Consider the following 19,191-nt stretch of genomic DNA (forward strand, 5'->3'; position numbering starts at 1 on the left):
GTGGTGTTGGAGAAGACTCTTGAGGGTCCCTTGGACTGCAAGGAGATCCAACCAGTCCATTCTGAAGGAGATCAGCCCTGGAATTTCTTTGGAAGGAATCATGCTAAAGCTGGAAGTCCAGTACTTTGGCCACCTCATGCAAAGAGTTGACTCATTGGAAAAGACTCTGATGCTGGGAGGGATTGGGGGCAGGAGGAGAAGGGGACGACAGAGGATGAGATGGCTGGATGGCATCACTGACTCGATGGACGTGAGTCTGAGTGAACTCCGGGAGTTGGTGATGGACAGGGAGGCCTGGCGTGCTGCGATTCATGGAGTCGCAAAGAGTCAGACACGACTGAGCGACTGATCTGATCTGAGTCTCAGCTTTTGTGTTTCTAGAAATGTCTTAACAGTCTTCTCATTCATTTTCAAATGAGTATTTTGGTAGATACAAAATTCTTGATTGATAGCCATTTTTTAAAAAGTAATTTAAAATCTATAGAGATCACCCTGTTCTTTTGGCCTGCATGTTTTCTGGTGAAAAATTAACTGTTAATCTTACTGAGGAGTCTCTGTTTCTTCCTTCAGAGGCTCTGCTTGTTTTGTCTTAGAATAGTTTGCTGATATTGTGTCTTGATATGAGTCTCTGAGTTAATCCTACCTGAAATTTAATTGAATTTCTTGGATTTGTAGCTCTCTGCTTTTCATCAGACTTGGCAGCTTCTCACCGTATTCCCTCAGGTGTTCCTTCTGCCTCTTTCTCTCTCTCCTCTCTGTCAGGTTCCCGTAGTGTGTGTGTTGCTGTGCTTGATGGTGTTATACACATCTCTTGGGTTATGGTCGTCTTTCTTCACTCTTTTTTTTAAATTTTTGCTCCTCAGACTCCCTAATTTCAATTGTCCTACGTTCAAATTTGTTATTTCTGTCTTCTGCCTACTCACACCTGTGGTTGAGCCCCCTAGGGAAATTTTCAATTGAATTATTGTGTTTTTCAGCTTCTTAAATTCTATTTCCTTTTATAATTTCTACCTCTCTATTGATATCATTTTGTTGATTTGCTACATAGTTTTTTCCTTTTTTTTTAAGTCTTTTTTTTTGCTCTTTGAACATCTTTAAGACAGTTATTTCAAAATCTTTGTCTAGTAAATCCAGTAATTTCTCAGGGATAGTTTCCATCAAGTTATTTTCATTCCTTAGATGAGCCATATTTCTTGTTCCTTTGTATGCTTCATGATTTTGTTGTTGTTGACAATGGGATATTTGTACATTGTTATTCAAAAATCAGGTTCTTCAGAAATCATATTCTCTATTTCTCCTGGGTTTGCTGTTTTCCATGTTCTTGAAAATTACCTTAGTCCATTGATTTAGTTACTCTCCTGGAACATTTTTACTTTTGCAAAGTCTTATTCTTTGACATTGAAGTCTTAGATTGTGTTCAGTGAGGATTTTGACAGAAATTTTTTGAATGCCAGGAGCTAAAATAAAGAACAACAGAACCCCAAACCTCTCCTTGCCTTTGCAGACTGTGTCTGCTACAGCAGCCCATCATTTAGCCAGGCTCGCAGTCCTCCCAGTGGCCAGCTTCATGTGGAAATGTATGGTTTTCTCAGTTTCTGCATCACCATGCATCTTGCCCTGGGCATATGTGTAGCCTTCTGTACTCCCCTATATGCACAGGTGCTTTTGAATGTCCTAATTTCTCAAAGAAACTCTTGCTAATTTTTTTTCCCAGGTCTTGGGTGGTCTGTTTTATGGTTTGGTTGTAATCTTTTGCCCCAGGTGTCTGCTGACTCTTAATTTGACTTGCAGTGTGTTCAAGAGCAAACAAAGCCTGCCTTTTTTTTTTTTTTTCCCCTTTTTTAGTTAGATGAAAAAGGAGATAAACATCTTCAGTCAGTTCTTCAGGTAGTTCCTAACAAGTTAGCATTGATTTATACGGTATTTTGCAGATATGGTCTTCTCTGCTCGCCCTGGGACCAAGTGCAGTTTGCACACCCTGGGAACCAGCTTTCTTGTCCACAGCTGCTGCTGATCTAGGATGAGGGTGGAGCAAAACCCCACAGAGCTTTCAGGCTGCCTTTTTCTGGACTCCTTGTTCATTTGGTGCTGATTGATCTTCGACTATTTCCAAAGTCAGTACAAAGTTTGTTCTGACAGTTCTTGTTTTCTGATGTTTCTGTTGGAAGATGAGAATTTAGAGTTGTATATTCTGCCACTCTGCTGATGCCATTCTCCTTTCTTTTAAACAAGAAAATTCTGTTTAATATTTAATAGGAATAACAAAAGTATTATCTTCTTAAATTAAAATTGTCCACTTAGTGTTATTTCAAATAGTTGCTATGCATTTGTTTTACATCTGAGTTTCATTATCTAATTTAATAATCTGAAAATATTATGTAGAGAACTAAATATGCCTATTAAATCATTAGAATGTAGACAGATTAACAATAGAGAAAAAGAATAATTATTAAATAAACAAATTTCCTACATTTATTTGAGCACTAGCTCTTAAACCTAAACGTGTGGTCCTAGATTTTCGCCATAAATAACTGACTTAGCATATTGTTCACCTGATTCTTGAGATAATGTAATACTCTCTGTGGCTACTGTTTTCAGAGACAACACTGTTATTATCCTTTGCCGTAACTGTATGTCAGCACATGAATATGCTTAATTTATAGACTTTTTTTGTATTGTTCACTTTGAATGGGATTTTAAATTTAAGTAAAACATTTCAGTAGTTATCCTCATTCATTTAAAAACTCACACAGTTTTAGGTGTTTACACTATTTATTTATGCCATATTATCCATCATAACTAAAAATGTGGCTATTCATAGCTTTGTTTTCAACTTAGTTTAACCAAGTATTTTCCCGTTACTATTAATAATTTATCACACACACTTGATGATATTTCTCTGACAATTTAGAAGTCAGCCTTTTTAAAATTATGTTGTACTTTTCAGAATTCATACCTAGTATGATATGATACCCTAAAATTAGATTTTTTATGTATAAGCTGATGGCACAATTGAGTAGATATGCTTGTTTATAGCATTATTCTGCTTGCTTTTAATCTAACCAAGTTTAAAATCTTGGTCCTCCCTTACAAAGCAGATGTTTATGTATTAAAAGCACTATTGAAGTCTATTGTAAACCTTCATTTAGCGTGATTTCAACACTGCACAGATACTATAAATGCTCTTAGCTCAACATGACTGCAATAAATGCTAAAAAGGAGTCCAAATTTAATTTATTCTATTTTTGAAATTTAAATCATCATTATACATATTATGGTTTTAACAAGTTAGATACATAGGTAGAATGTTAATTACAAACGGAAAATACTATATGCTCTTTGTATCCTCATTAAAAACAATATAGCTATGAGCATTTTTTTTTTCAAATCAGGCAAATTTGTTTAATTATGAATGTTGTGAACTCATTTTACAAAGTTACTTACCAATTAATGAGAAATAAATGTGTTATGTAAATTTCAAACTGTAATGGTCACAGGTAATTGATGAACTGTTCCTATAAATATATACATTGTACAATCTTATACATATATATAGCAACACACAAAATTTATACACTGTTTATTGTATATAATTTGTATATTTATTTAAAATTTACTCAATAAATATATCGAGTTTATTTTTTGGTTAGTTTACATTAAATATTGAAAACACCTTAAAATCACAATTGTAGTTTTAAAGTTTACTCTGTTGTTAAAATTACTTTTCCAGCAAGTGAAAGGAACTCTTACTTTAAAACACATTTGTTCTGTTGGATCATTTAAAGGTCTTTGTGTGAGAGTACTTCAATGCATTTTCGTGCACCTACGGGTGTGTGTCTGTGAGAGAGAGAGGGAGGGTGGGAGGGAGAGAAGGGAAGATCTGAAAGCAACCCATGTATCCTTGTTACAGTTACAGCTACCTGACAGCTTAGTTCAGGGATCAGAACAGCAAGGGAAAACATCATATTAAACTCTCTTGCACCCTCTGTTGTTATTTTTGAGGAACACTACATTTACCTTCCCATGGTTATAATGGCATTAGATTTATTAAAGTCCCTGATAAAATTAATACTTAATTTACTATACTTACCTCCAAACTATGTTGACAGTAAAGTAGCATTTGTTTTTAATTCTTAGGTTATTTTTTTCTTGTGATACAATATGTTTTTATTGTATAACAGCTTAAATGAAAACTGAACTTTTCTGTTTTTCTTCTGATTTCTCCTGGTTACAACCAGTTTTAAGCTCATCCAAGTGTTTCAGACAAATGCAAATCTGTACTGGATATAGCACACTGTATATGTAATTTTGCAGAATTATAAATCCTGCCTGTTCTTTTGTAAACCTTTCGATTGTCAGACAGTTTCTTTCCAAAATAAAAATCTAGAGCCGTCCATACTAAGATTAAGAATTTATAACTGTAAGGAACAGATGTTTTCATAAACATTTGCTGTAATTAATTTCAACTGGAGAATTGAAGGAACAAAGCAGTTTTCCCCACTTTAAAACTTTATTACCTTTTCCCCATGCAGCAAACTTGAAGTCTTTTTCTCTAATATTGTTTAGAGAAACGATTGTACTCCTTATTTGGTATGTTTCTGAGAAAGAAAAACGGCTTTTTTTCCTTATTACCATCCTTGGAAGGTTACATTTAATGCGATATATTCATTTCCAAACAGGTATAAAATGAAGGAAACCTTTGTGATGTATTTTGATGACAAAACTTTGGTGTTTACTGAAAATCTCTTAATTATTTGAAGTATTTTATATTTATTGTGATAATATAAGCAGAGGGCAAGAATATACCATTGGTGAGGTCTTACGTATTTAAATAATCATAGTCTTTATTTTTGAAGAAGAAAGCTCACGTTCTAGTGTATGATGTACTTATTCTATACTGCTTGTGGAGCGTTTCGCAGGAAGTGTCTGCAAGCTGTTAATAACATGTGTTGTAGGAAATTTTCACTTAACAAGACGGAGGGAGACTAATTTTCCTTAAATTTTTTAGTTTATTTATGATAATGCTATTAATTTTTTTGAAAAGCAAATGAAGTATGTTGTGAGTCATCTTATGGAACCTATGTTTTCAAAGAATTAACAAAATATACTCAACTAGATTGATCTTAAACATTTAAGTGTTTTGGGTAATTTTCTTCTATAAAATTTGGCAACATTTCGAATGCTGTAATCATTTTTAAGGTTTTTGTTTAATGAAAAAGAAAAGCCTGTAAGTGTATTTTTAAAAAAACGTAGACTTAAAAGTTCAGTAATTGAGCTCAGACCACTTTCATTCTTTTAAATAATTTAGGTGCAACAGCAAAGATTTTGAAGAGAACCAACATTTTTGACTTATCTGTCAACTATAAAACATGCAAAGAAAAATAGGCAGCTATCATTAAAATTGCATTTTAGCTTTCAAAAACCATTAATGAGCAGCATAATCATAGTAGTAGGGTACCTTCAATGCTATATTCAATTACTTAAAATAATCTCATTTCTAAATGGAAAGCTCTGTAATTACTATTTGACCTAACCAGGACAACTGTGATGACGTTCAGTGATACTTTAGAATGTTCAAGTGGATTAAAAGTATAAATAAAAGTTGGATTAATCATTAAATTATGAAGCTTTAAATATCTTAAATGTGAATCTAACCTGATGTTTGAAATTTACATTATAAAAATTAGGAGTATAAAATGTAATCAGATTCTGATCGATTTAATTTTTTTCTAAGAATAAGTGATATATTTAACAGTAGTATCTGTGCTTTCATAAAAATTATACTTTTAAGTATATATTTAAAATTTTAAGCTAAAATTAAATTTCTTTCAATAATATATATTTTATATTGTAGCAGTTTTTAAAACTTACTTAGCAAATTTATTCTATGATCTTTAAAATGATAGGTATAAATTTGTTCTAATCTGATTTTATGAATATGCTTTTATGGACAAGTTTTTCTTCCTAAAAGTTTGATGTTTTACATGAGGCAGAAATAACTTTAGATGTTGATTTTTTAAACAGGTGAGCCTTTGCCCACAGTTAAAACATAAAGTTTGGGGAAGACTGCTAAGGTGTAATAAAAGCTCTTTAGAATGCATTCTCAGTCACCACCCTTCAACTTTCTTGTGTCCGTCTCTGCAAAGCAGATTCCTGGAGAGTGGAGGGGGAGGGGCCACGTGGGCTGTATGCGTGTTCTCTTCAGCTCTTCCACTGGACAGGACACCTTAGCAAAGAGTCATTAGTGTCTGAATTAGTGGTTTACAAGTTTGGGTTTTGTGATTCATAGGAAGATGTCTGTATTATACTTCATTTGTTCCTATTTGTAGTTACTTTGGTAATATTCCTATCTAAGTTACGAGTGGTGGTCTTAGTCTATATTTTAGTGTCAAAATGAACTTTTGGTTTAAAGGGCTCTGATTACAAAAGCTATTTGGGGGAGAGATAAGGGAATATATGTTTTCTGACTCAGTATACTGCGTGGAGCTGTCACACAGCAGCTTTTCAACTGAAATGTTCAGTTTTATAATCTCCATTATTTCAGTGTTTTTCTTTTCTTTCTTTTTTTTCCAGGAGATTCAAATCAAAATGGAAGAACAAGTTCTTTAGACTCTGATGGGACTTTTAATTCCTACAGGTACGTGATGAATACATAGATATAAAATAAGGTAATGTACAAGATACATAACCTTAGAGGCTTCTAATCCTAGAATAGTAAGGAACTATAACCTATGCTTTAAAACTGTGACAAATGTAAAGAATGCTGTGGTATAAGATTGTCCTGCAGACTTATCAAGTACGTGGAGTCATTGTAAATATCTGTTGTTACCCTAGAGTAGGATGATTAGAATGAATGCCCATGTATACATGTATTAAACTTCATTATAATCCATTTTGCTTTTGTTTTTCCAGTATATCTGTTACAGTACTAAAGGCTTCCTTTGTTTAAGTTTCTTGCTAATACAGAGTGTATAAAACGTAATCTGCAGTTGCATTGAGTGCTATTGTTAATGTCCTGTTTGGCTCCGTTAACAAAATACCTTATAAATATTGGAGTTACCCAGTCCCTTTTTTGAGTGCTGAAGTGTAATAGAAAGCTTGGAATTGACATATTAAATAATAGGTAGAATCTTCTATCCAAACATGTTAATCACACCTAAAAAGTAGACAAATATAGAAGATATTCACTTCTTTATTTATTGACTGCACTGTGTGGCTTGTGGGACCTCAATTCCCCAAGCAGGGGTTGAACCAGGGCCCCAGCAGTTTGAAAGGGCAGAATCCTAACCACTAGACTGTCAGGGAACTCCCTGTAAACGATACTTAAGTAAGTGCTCATTTGGCATGTAACTGAGGAATGCTAAGATGATAATACATGTGAAATCTATGGTAGAAGTATCATTTTAGATATAAATACTGTTTAAAAAAACCCAAGACAAAAGGAAAATCAAGATGTATTTCAAAGAATAGGAAGTCCATGTGTATGCATCGATTTTATTGTTGAATTTCACAGCTACTTTTGTAGTTTAGCTAATTATAGTAACTAATGGATGTAAAGTTAAGAGAAACATGTTAATATGAAGGCAGTGTTATCTTGTAGTTTATTTTGTTCTTGAGTAGTTTGAAGATTAAAGTATCTTAGTATTATTGAATGATAATTGTACTTAGAAAATGAACTCCTAATGCAACTTTGCACAATAAATACTAATGTTGTTAACTAATATAGTTTAATCAATGCCTGTCAGTGTTGTAATGGTAGGATATTAATTTATTGTAATTAAAAAGGCAAGATAAAAAGCTCAGGTAGTACAGTATATAAAATGAGCTTTTAATAGTTGGCAGGCCAGTGCTGTTATTAAATAGTATTATAGTATTTAAGGTGTGAAATGAATATTTTTCTACTGAGTAGGCAATAGCTCTTACAATATAATGAGCTTACTTGTGAATTTGACACTTGGGTTAAATGGCAGACTTCATAGAAGCACAGCTCTAGGGTCTATTTTCATATCAGGTTAACAGATAAAACCTAGGAATTGTTGCAGAATCACACTACAGTGGCAACAGAATTGTCAGTAAAGTTCAAAAATGAAAATTATTTTTCCATTAATATCAGAGCTCTTTAAAGCAAGGAGAAATAGTTAATTAGAAAAATGTGAATATTTCAACCCTCAAATATCCTTTAGCCTAACACATCTACCTTTGTATTTAGACCATCTCAGAAATACTGATCTTTCTTCACAGATAATTCTGACTGTCAACCTAGTACCAGGATACTCAAGCTATATATGCTTGTGTCTGGGATAACAATTAGCTTTATTTATTTATTTTTAACAATTAGCTTTAATTTGTTATCTGTAGAATGGACGTTATAATGCCCGATCTGCTTCTTTCTCACAACCGTTTTAAAGGTTGAGCTAGAATTACATAAGATAAAGGCTTTGGAAAGTCTTAGTGCCCAGCTATGGATCACTATTACCCATCTGCATGCCTGCCTCAGGTGAACGGGCACCTCGCTGCCCCAGTGCTCACTGAGCCGGCCATGTGTGTGCCCCGTTATGGCACATGATGAGCTTGTGTTAGCTTTGGAATTCAGTCGTGGTCACCTAAGTCTATATTCTCTCTGTTGTTGGTTTACATTATTGTTGTCTTAGCTTGTCAGTTGTAAGAGGGCATAGCCTTTTCCTGTTGTGGTGGTTTTGTTTTCTGTTTGCTAATATTACCGCAAACATAGTATGTCAGTTCACACCCTGACTCCACATGGAAACTCTGGACAAGTGTTAGTCTCAGTCTCCTCTCCTCGAATGTGGGAATAACAAAGTACATTTGTTACAAGGCGCTCATGGGTTATTCTTAGGTGCCAAACGCTGAATCAGCATTGACTGCCTTTATCTTCCAGTCCACGCCATCCTCATCATCGTCATCATTGTTAATCTTCTGAAATTGTAGAAGGTTTTTACAGTGTGCCAATATAGAGACACCAAAAGGAAGATTTAAAAGCCGTATGTCCTACAGGAAAATAACTGAAGTTTTCAGCAGAAGAGAGGCTACTGTGTGCTGTGTGCTGTTGCTTTAGTCCTGTCCGACTCTTTGCAGCCCCACGGACTGCAGCCTGCCAGGCCCTCTGTCCATGGGATTTCCCAAGCCAAGAGCATTGGAGTGGGTTGCCACGCTCTCCTACAAGGAACCTTCACAACCCAGGGATCGAACCGTGCCTCTTTCCTGCTCGGTGTTGGGAGATGGGCTCTTTACCTCTAGTGCCACCTGGGAAGCCCAGAAAGAGACTGAGAGCAAGCTAAGCCCAAGGCTCAATAGTCTGTCTCAGATGCATAGTCCAGGTTGGCTTTGTGTAATAAGCTTGTACACATAGTGGAGATAAAAGGAAGATGTTTTATTACGAATATTGAAGTTCAGGGGTAGGTTTTTGGAATTTTGACAGATGTGAAATTTGCAATCAGTGGGCCCTGACAACAGCCCCATGCGCCTAATGCTCACAGGTTTGTTTTCAGAGGCTCTGAGGTTTCACTTTGGATTTGTGTCTCTAGTGGTTTTGCCTCATTGATTCAGATAGCATACGGCTGCATTTAACTCCTAAGGCACCAGTAGGGTGATTTTATGATGCCTGGGTAATAGACTAAGTCTTTGTTTTGGAAGTTTCTGTTAAAATTTGTTTGTATTCCAACTAGTCTGTAGATGATGTGATAAAATGGAAAGATTAGAAGAATTGAGATGATATTACTGATTCATGCAGTGTATCCTGTGCTTTTTAAAGACCAGCATTAACGTCTTCTGTCATTAAATAATCTTTCTCTGTTTCTTATTTCACCATTAAAACTGAGAGACCCTTGCTCGGTGTGAAAGCAGAGAAGTGGTTTGCGTTCACCTTAGTGGCTGCAGCGTGGGGCCACGTCGCGGGGGCCCTCTCCTGCACCCCCTTCCTCTTCCCAAGGGCAGCTGACCTTCTCCTCTCCAAAGAGGCGAGCCCCTTGCCAGCGCATATGACTACAGACTATTACATTAATCTGTTTAGCTGTAGTACCAGCTGCTTGCATGTTTTTAATTATCTTATTAGATGGTATAACAGTGACCTATGAAATAAATTGAAGGTGAACATTTTTAAGTTTTCCCTTTTTTACCCTATGTTTCTAAATATCTTTATTGATCAAATTATGATATTCTGTAAAAGTTCATTGAAACTGTATATGGTTTTTGAGTCAATGTAATGCTATTTAAAGTATAGTATTATAATTACCAGTATAAAAGTAACATCATTTTGCCTCACTTTTTTATAAGATTTAGGTTGTGTTTATGTGGCCACAAATTCACGTGAAAATTTGTTGCTTTAAGAGTCAGTTTAGAGAAAACTCAGACCAGTTATTGGCATTCTCTGGGAAACTCAAAATATTGCTTAGATTTCACACAACATCTTGGCATAGTATAAATGGCATAAGATGGAATATAAATTATTGTAGATTATTTTAAAATAAATTTGTCTATTTAACTCTGATTTTTTTTTAATTCCTTATATTCAGTGGTAGATCATCTAGCTGACCCTAATTATTTTTACAATTTAATCTCACATGGTATTATTTCTGAGTGTATTTTCCCAAACTGCAGCATTAGAAAAAATGTATTATCTTGTGGATTTTGGCAATTGGATACTTTTCAAATAATACTTAAATAGAAGGTTGACTCCAAGAGACACAGTTCAAAATAATAACCACCAGTGATTGTTCAGTTATAGGCAATCAATAAAAATTATAATAATTTAGTCAGAAGCTCTGATGTTTAATTAAAAAGCAGGTAGTTGGATGCAAAAAGGGGCTGCAAAATACTTACGTATGTCATTTGGATTAACAGATCCTACAGCTGGCATGATGCGGTGACTTGAGCCTTGAAAAATTTATAGTCTTTGAATACTTTACAAACTACACATTATTTGTTTTTTTAATTTAAGAAACATTCAGACTTTTTGGCTTCCATAGTTTTTTCCCTCTAACGAAAGATTAAGTTTCATATCTCAAAAGGACTTTTGTTAAATAAGGGAAAAGTTTGCTCTTTATATATTTTATTTTCTTTTTAAGGAAGGAAAATGAAAAGCCACTTGGTGCTGACGTACGGGCGCATTATTTCTTGATATTGACCAGAGCTTCCAAGGTTGCCTCCCTTTCTCAAATGGTATTTTCTATAGCTCCTAGAGTCCAAAGTTAAAAGTTTAAGTGGGTTAATAGTTTTTTTTTTCAAATTGGTTTAAGTTGGTTAAAAGTTTTTTGTTTTTTTTTTTTAATATAGTTGATTCAACGTTTTGAATTTAAAAGTTGTCTTTTTCTGAATAAGTAAAGAAAACATTAATTTAAACTTTCTTCAGTCATTGAGGAAATTGTAAAAATTAGACTTCAGGTTTTATTGCAAAGACATTTATGTGTCCTATTTACATGTGATTAATAATTTGAAAGGATGTGGGAGGTATCCTTACGTCATTTACATTTATTTTTGATATAGTACCTCTCCCCCATTTGTATGTAAGAGGGTCATATGTCTGTTGAAATGGAAGTGAAGCAGTGACTCAAAACGTTAGAACTAATAGGACAAAAGTGTACTTTGAATTTAAAATTAGAAGTCTGAGTTATGCTTATACTCTTGGAATGATATAAATTTGTTAATCCGTTATTTTTAGGAATATGGAATTACAGAAGCATATTGTAATATGTTTTTACAGAAACATGATTGTGAAAGTCATACTGTATTAGTTTGGGCTGTTACGACAAAATACCAGAGACTGGGTAGCTTATAGACAATAGAAGTTTATTTCTCATAGTCTAGAGGCTGGAAAGTCCAAGATTAAGATGCTGGTAGGCGTGGTGTTTGATGGAGCCCACTTCAGGTTCATAGATGAAATCTTTTCACTGTGTTCTCTCACGGCTGTAGGGGCAAGAAAGTTCTCTGAGAGCCTCTGTTGTGAAGGGCACTAATCCCATCACTCAGCCCTGAGGACAGTGGCTTCAAGACCCCACCCCCAAACACCATCAGATTGGCGTCAGAATTCAAAGTGTGAACTTGCGGGCTGCATGCCCTCCGTAACGGTACCTACGGAGGAGACGGGCCGGAACTCCCGGCCCCTTCCCTCTCTCATCTGAAGGTCCTCAGGCCTTGCCGTTTCATCCATTTCTCCAGGACGTAGGTTAATAAATAGATAAGAGAACAGGGTCTGGACTGGGGGTTTCTTTCCTGATTCTTAGAACACTTCTTTCCTCACTTTGACGTTATGCTTGTCTTTTGTTGAGAATCTGTGTAATCGTATGACACTGACTCTTTAAGTTCTTAAGAATAAATGCATAATTTAGGGAAACAAGTTGGAAAAAGCACACAGGTAGAAATAAGACAGACTATAAAGTTTGCCTCTCGGCTCCAGCACCTCTACTGAGTGGTCTTAAGCAAGGCCGTCAAGCTGCCTGCTTCCTGGTCACTTCATCTGTGAAGCTGAGTGTTAGCACCTCCTCTGTCATAGAGCCTGTGCGGCTGGACCCAGCGCCTGACGCGTAGTGAGTGACCGTGCCAGTTGCTTTCTTTTGTCTCTCTTTTCCAAAATTCCTTAAAGTTTTAATCAAGTTTTTCACCTAACAAAGTTGGCCTTCATTTCAGAAAAGTATTTTTAAAATTCTATATAGTTCTATATAGTAAAAATATATATATAAAATATATCTAAAATTCTATATAGTTCTATAAAGTGAAGGTCACTCGGTCATGTCCGATTTTTTGCGACCCCATGGACTATACAGTCCGTGGAATTCTCCAGGCCAGAGTACAGGAGTGGGGAGCCTTTTCCTTCTCCAGGGGATCTTCCCAACCCAGGGATCGAACCCAGGTATCGAACCCAGGTCTCCTGCATTGCAGGCGGATTCTTCACCACCTGAGCCACAAGGAAAGCCCCATATAGTTCTATAGTGGCAATAAATGAGTATTTAAGGATAATATCTATAGTTATCTGTAAAAGGTCGGATCTATAGATAGCTACAGTTATCTATAGATTATAGAGGAAGAATATTTAGAAAACCGATACTTCTATTTAGCCTAACATTATCAAATGTTCTTAATTCTTCTTCTCATATGTGTTCAAGTAGCACAGTTAAATGATAATTTCAGAGAGTACAAAATTAATCATTTTATTTTTTGAAAACCAAAATCAGAATATTACCTTTAATTCTTATCTCCATAATAGAACCACATTTGCGAGAAGAAGAAAAAAAATCACATTTTAATGATGAAGTATATCCTCTTCAAGCAGCTTTATTATTTTTTATGGCCATGGAACTGGTCAGTAGCGCCGTTTCTCTCTCACATATTATCTGTCTGAACTAATCACTGATCACTTGAGGCTCTGAAAATAGGTAACCTTTCACTTAAATTACTAACTGGTTTATTTGCATTTGTAGCCTCAGATTAACATAACCCAAACTGACTTGATCATACATGTTAACAGTTTGAGTTCCTCTCCTTCAGAAGCCCCTTCAAGCCCTTTTTATTGTCTGTAGCCAGGCTTTGGGGAATTCTTTTTTTTTTTTCATATTTATTTACAAAGTTAACTGCAGGCTCCAATCATCCAAGGCTGTGTAAATGTTTATCTTTGAAAAGACAGGCATACATTTGAAATATGGGAGTAAGCTGCTCTGAGTCAGCCTCACTGTGAGCCCTGTCCCCTGGAAGCACTTAAGTTTCCTCCTGGGTTCCTGGTGGAAATGCCCCGTCAGCCCCACTGCCACCATCTGTAATGTGTATTATTAGCACTCTGCGCTTTTTGGGGACAGGGAGATTCAGTTAAATATTTGATCAATAATGTTGAACTGTGTTATTGAACTCTTAACTTGAGAATATAATGCATAGAATTAGGGTTTAAAAGTGAAAAGTTATACATATTTTTAAACACTGAACAAATAGCTTGCTTATATCCTTATTGATACATTATATGATTAGTTCATTATACTGCTTAATTTCTGATGTTTGATTTGATGGACCATGTCTAAGTCTCAAAGATAATTTAAGGATGAAATTTACATAGAATATTTCAATAAAAATTAATATTTAACATTTCTCTCTTTTCTGTATCAGATTACCTTGCCTTTTGAGGGAAATTGGCAGTGATTAATAATCCTATTTTTTATTATTACTCCAGAGTGTTCACAAGTGCTTTCCTGACATTTGTGTGTGTGTGTGTGTGTGTGTATGAAGGTTTGCTGTTACAGTGTGAGAGCTAAATATCTTCAGTCATTCTGCAGTTCCGTTATTCTCCACCCATTATAGGCCAGCCAGTGAGCTAGACCCAGAGAGGGACACAGAGCCTGCCGTCTTGCCCTCAGCTAGCATAGATGAAGGCTGCTGCAACAAGGGCAGGTGTTTCACCAAGAACTAGGGGAATGCCAGGTGGCTAGTTGCCAGTGAGGGTCGGTGGTGGTTAGGAGGAAGGTGTGTTTGCTAGACATAGTAGAGGAACAGGAGTTTTCCATGTGGTGAACAATATGAACCAAGAGTCTTTATTTTCTGTTCTAGCAATGCATTCTTAGGGGTTTGGGCTACTCAGAATGGGTAGATTCGATTGGCCTTATATTTGTCAGTGACAGTCTCCTGCGTGTGCATTTACATAGAACTGTTTGAATGCAGTGACATTTTTACTTTGCAGGAACTGCTATCTTGACAACACTGAAGTTTTAGGTTTCAGTGTATCCTAGATGTTTGATATATCTAAATCAGTGATCAAAAGTTTTACCTGGGAGTTGAAAATGTGACTCTTGCACAAATTGTATGAAACAGTTGATAGTGATATAATTGAGAATGAATATCATGTGCCTAGAAATAAAGGAGAAGTCAGTAAACCTGCTGTGGAACAGAAACTGGCCATTTGAAATGTAAAAGATGTCCTAGTTCCATCCAAACACACAGGCCTCGTTCTCATTCCGGGGTCGTAGAGGCCCTCTTCTGAGATAGATGTAGAAGTAGTTTAGTCTGCTTGACATATTCTCAAGGGGTTTCAGAGACTGTGTTTCCACTTCCTTGTTTAATGTTAGAAAAGTAATTCAGGTGACGTGCCCAAGTCTCTGAACCCGTAGAAACGCGACAGGGTAGTTAGCTCTTGCTCCAGCTCCCAGCCTGCTTCCAGGTCTAAGGCTCCCTTGGGTGGCAGAGGCCCACTGTCACGGAGCCAGACCCAGTGCTCCGGCGGTTTGGATTTTGTTCTCCTACAGGAATCAGTTTATAGTCTCCAAAGTAACTCCTTCACTTTTCATGCTCTCCCGCCCTCACCTCACCTCAGGGCCACCCCAGAGCCTGCGTCTCTCCTTTGTATTCTGTTTGTAAATTGAGCAGGGGCCACTTTTCTTTTTACTGAGAGATTTGGGAGAGGGTGGATGGAGCTGGATAAGTAAAGCCAGAGGGGGTCTGTGTGGCATTTTGAGCTCTGCTCCCAATCCATGTTTCACCCTGAGCTGCTGGTGGAGCCTTCTACCTAGGGAAGCAGCCCATTTACCTGCCTCTGTATTGCTGCTGCTGCTGCTAAGTCGCTTCAGTCATGTCCGACTCTTCGCAACTCCATGGACTGCAGCCCACCAGGATCCTCTGTCCATGCGATTTTCCAGGCAAGAGTACTGGAGTGGGGTGCCATCGCCTTCTCCGCCTGTATCGCTAGGTACCATTCTTAATTGTAATATTTTTAAAAGTTCTGTAGAAAACAAATGAAAATTTTCTTCTGGTGCTGAGTTTCAGTCTTACAGTAACATTTCACAGCAACTTTATGAAAATATTCCATTTGTTCATTATGTGGTCATACAATTAATTTTTTTGTGGCATTCATTTGGAAATGCCTGAGTTAGTGTACAGATTAACAGAATAGCAACTAGCAAAGTAACAAAAGGTCTTTTGTGAAGTCAAGACTAAATTTGGGTTCTTTTGAAGTATATGAACTTTCAAATAACATAAAATTTCAGCAGTGGCGAATACTTCTGCACATCAACACAGGACTTTTTCTGAAGCATAATCTAATTTGAGCAAGAAGGTCATGAGAAAACTACTCATCTTCCACTGATGGGGAGCAGCTGTTTTCAAAAATCGGTGATAGAAGTACTGCTCCCACTGGTGTTGCATGGGAAGCAGCGTGCAGACTGGAACCGGGTCTCCACAGCCTGATTCCTTCACTTCAGTGTCTTCCCGATGTCCAGTGATAAGAGCAGCGATCATCCCTCTTCTTTGGAAGTGCAGCAACATGTCATTTATTTAGATATCAGATTTCTAGTAGCTTCACCCAAGGAGGATGTAATCAGAAACTTAGGAACGGGGAGAAAATGATGAAATAGAAATGAGTTTGTTCATTTAGGTAGAGTTAGTCACAGGGAAGTCCTTCTTTAATATGCTTCCATTTACCTAATTTCTCATTTTTTTTAATAAAAAAAGGCTAGTACAGTTTATGTTGTTGAAATAGGCTAGAGTGTATGACAGTTCAAAGTCTAGTTTGTTGTCTTTGTTTTAAAAAAGACAAACTGAGCAAGTGACAGAGGGGTGCAAATTTAGGATTTCTAAAAGCTAACATATCATTTTACAAATCAGTAGCTGATCCCCTGACAATCGTGGCTATGAGAGAAGTGCCACTAAAAATGGAATGGGAAACTCCAAAAGCCAAGAAGTGTTGAGTTAGTTAATGTAGAAGCAAATGGCCATCCATTATCCAAATGTATATAGCATCTGGACAAAAATTTCTATAAGTTTTTGAAATGTTTTGATACTCTCAACATTTTTGAGTTGAGAAAAAAATAACTTATATGGCATATCTTGGCCTTTCATCATGCTGGGTAAATTAGGTACGCAATCATGAGTTTTGTTTCTTTTTTTTTTTTTTTTTTAATCTATAAGTAAGTGATGTTTTCTAGTTTTTTTCACCCTTGATAGGGTTATTTCCTTTTCCAGGGGTCCATGTAAAATTGTTTCCCTAGGTATGTTAGTCTAACAAGTTAGAAAGCACACAGTGACCTTAAACTAAAGTTTATTTGATCACATGGCCTGCTGATTTTCATTTTAAATGGTCATTTCCTGGATCTTGGAGCCAGTCTCTTGCTGAGTATGGTTAGATTATGCTCATAGTTCAAATCTTGGGTCTAATTCATTCCAGTATGACTAATTGTTAGTAACTTGTAGATGGACTGTAGGTGTCATCATACACTTTACTGTCATTCTACGTCTTCCGTGTGTCGGGGGCACATCCCGCGTCTGTGTGAGGGGAGGGGGAGGACGCAGGAGCGGAGGGTGGGGCAGAGCGGAAGCTCAGGCAGCGAGGGGCAGTGGGCGAGAGACACGAGGGAGCAAAGCAGACTTCACACGCGTAACTGGTTTTACTGGAGTGCCTTCTCCTCTGTGTTACCTCTTACAGAATCATCTTGGTTTTTGAAACCATCTGTCTTGTCTGACTGTTAGGGCACTTCTGGCTTCTCTCCCCGGCGGCACTGTCTGAGTGTGCGTCATGTGCGTATTTATCTTTACATCCCTTGAGCCTTTGTAGTTGTTACTTTACAAAACGAAACGTGTGTGTGGTTATCGTCCTGAAGGACTTCGTGTTTCACTGTCCGATACAGGAACCACTAGTTGTGTGGGGCTGCTTGAATTTAGGTTTAAATTAACTAAGATAAGGTATATCATTGCTCAGTTGCACTAGCTATATTTCACCTGCTTAGTAGAGTATTATATCTGACAGTCCAAAACTGTCGCTAACTCAGTTCTTCATTATCTACCACGTGGATATTGAGTTGGAGGCTCAAACTTTATTGAGTCACAGTTAAATCCATAACCGAATCAAAGCTTGATTGTAAGTTTATTTTAACGAACTGCCTCACCCCAAACTGCCTGCTGCCTTTGTTTCAATGGAGTCGCATCGCATGAGAACATTTTCCACCTAGAAATATGAGGAAATCCATTTTAGGCTTGTGAGTAATTGTGAGTTGTTTTTATGTGTATTTATATATGTATAAGTAATATGCCCTGATGTTTCATTATGAAGGGGAAAAAAAGCTTTAAATAAAAGTAAGTTTTTAAAAATTCCTTATATAGGAAGCAAAAAAGCCAGTACAATTTCTAATTGCCTTTTAGAGTCTCTGAGTTCCCTCATTACCTGTGATTTAAGCTAAAAATGAGGTAATTACAGATCACATCAGTGTTTATCTGGTTGATCCCGACACCTGCAGTCCTCACGTAGCTTACCCAGATCTGGGGCCACACTTAGAGTCTGATGCTGGCATTCCTAATTTATGCTTCTTGCATTTCCTTTGATTTTTAAGTTACATGTTCCTTGTTCTATTTCAATACTATTTTAAAAACTATACCTTTAAAATGTTATAAAGACACATACTTTTTAATGTGGGTATTGGAATCATGGTACAGTCCTTTAATTAAGAGAAATCTTTCCCTAACATATTTCTATGCAGATTAAAAATTTGTGTCCTTTTTCCCTTTGCATTTGATAAAGCAAATATGGTCATAATTAATACAGCAGTCTTTCCACATTTTGGCATGCACTTTCAGTTCAGTTCAGTTCAGTCGCTCAGTCATGTCTGACTCTTTGCGACCCCATGAATCGCAGTACGCCAGGCCCCACTGTCCATCACCAACTCCCGGAGTTCACTCAGACTCACGTCCATCGAGTCAGTGATGCCATCCAGCCATCTCATCCTCTGTCGTCCCCTTCTCCTTCTGCCCCCAATCCCTCCCAGCTTCAGAGCCTTTTCCAATGAGTCAACTCTTCGCATGAGGTGGCCAAAGTACTGGAGTTTCAGCTTTAGCATCATTCCTTCCAAAGAAATCCCAGGGCTGATCTTCAGAATGGACTGGTTGGATCTCCTTGCAGTCCAAGGGACCCTCAAGAGTCTCCTCCAACACCACAGTTCAAAAGCATCAATTCTTCGGCGCTCAGCCTTCTTCACAATCCAACTCTCACATCCATACATGACCACAGGAAAAACCATAGCCTTGACTAGACGAACCTTTGTTGGTAAAGTAATGTCTCTGCTTTTGAATATGCTATCTAGGTTGGTCATAACTTTCCTTCCAAGGAGTAAGCATCTTTTAATTTCATGGCTGTGGTCACCATTTGCAGTGATTTTGGAGCCCCAAAAAATAAAGTCTGACACTGTTTCCCCATCTATTTCCCATGAAGTGATGGGACTG

At 36.8% G+C, this 19,191-nt stretch overlaps 1 protein-coding gene across 1 annotated transcript in view; it reads left to right on the forward strand.

Moving 5' to 3' along the window:
- Positions 1-19,191, forward strand: part of TBC1D5 (TBC1 domain family, member 5) — a 540,661-nt gene that overhangs the window by 238,657 nt on the left and 282,813 nt on the right. The window contains exon 5 of the mRNA XM_010856750.1: positions 6,574-6,637. Coding sequence (XP_010855052.1) covers positions 6,574-6,637 — 64 coding nt within the window. The remainder of the gene's footprint in view (positions 1-6,573; positions 6,638-19,191) is intronic.

The sequence above is a fragment of the Bison bison genome, unplaced genomic scaffold (genome assembly GCF_000754665.1).
Source record: "Bison bison bison isolate TAMUID 2011002044 unplaced genomic scaffold, Bison_UMD1.0 scf7180017864374, whole genome shotgun sequence".
Classification (NCBI taxonomy): domain Eukaryota; kingdom Metazoa; phylum Chordata; class Mammalia; order Artiodactyla; family Bovidae; genus Bison; species Bison bison.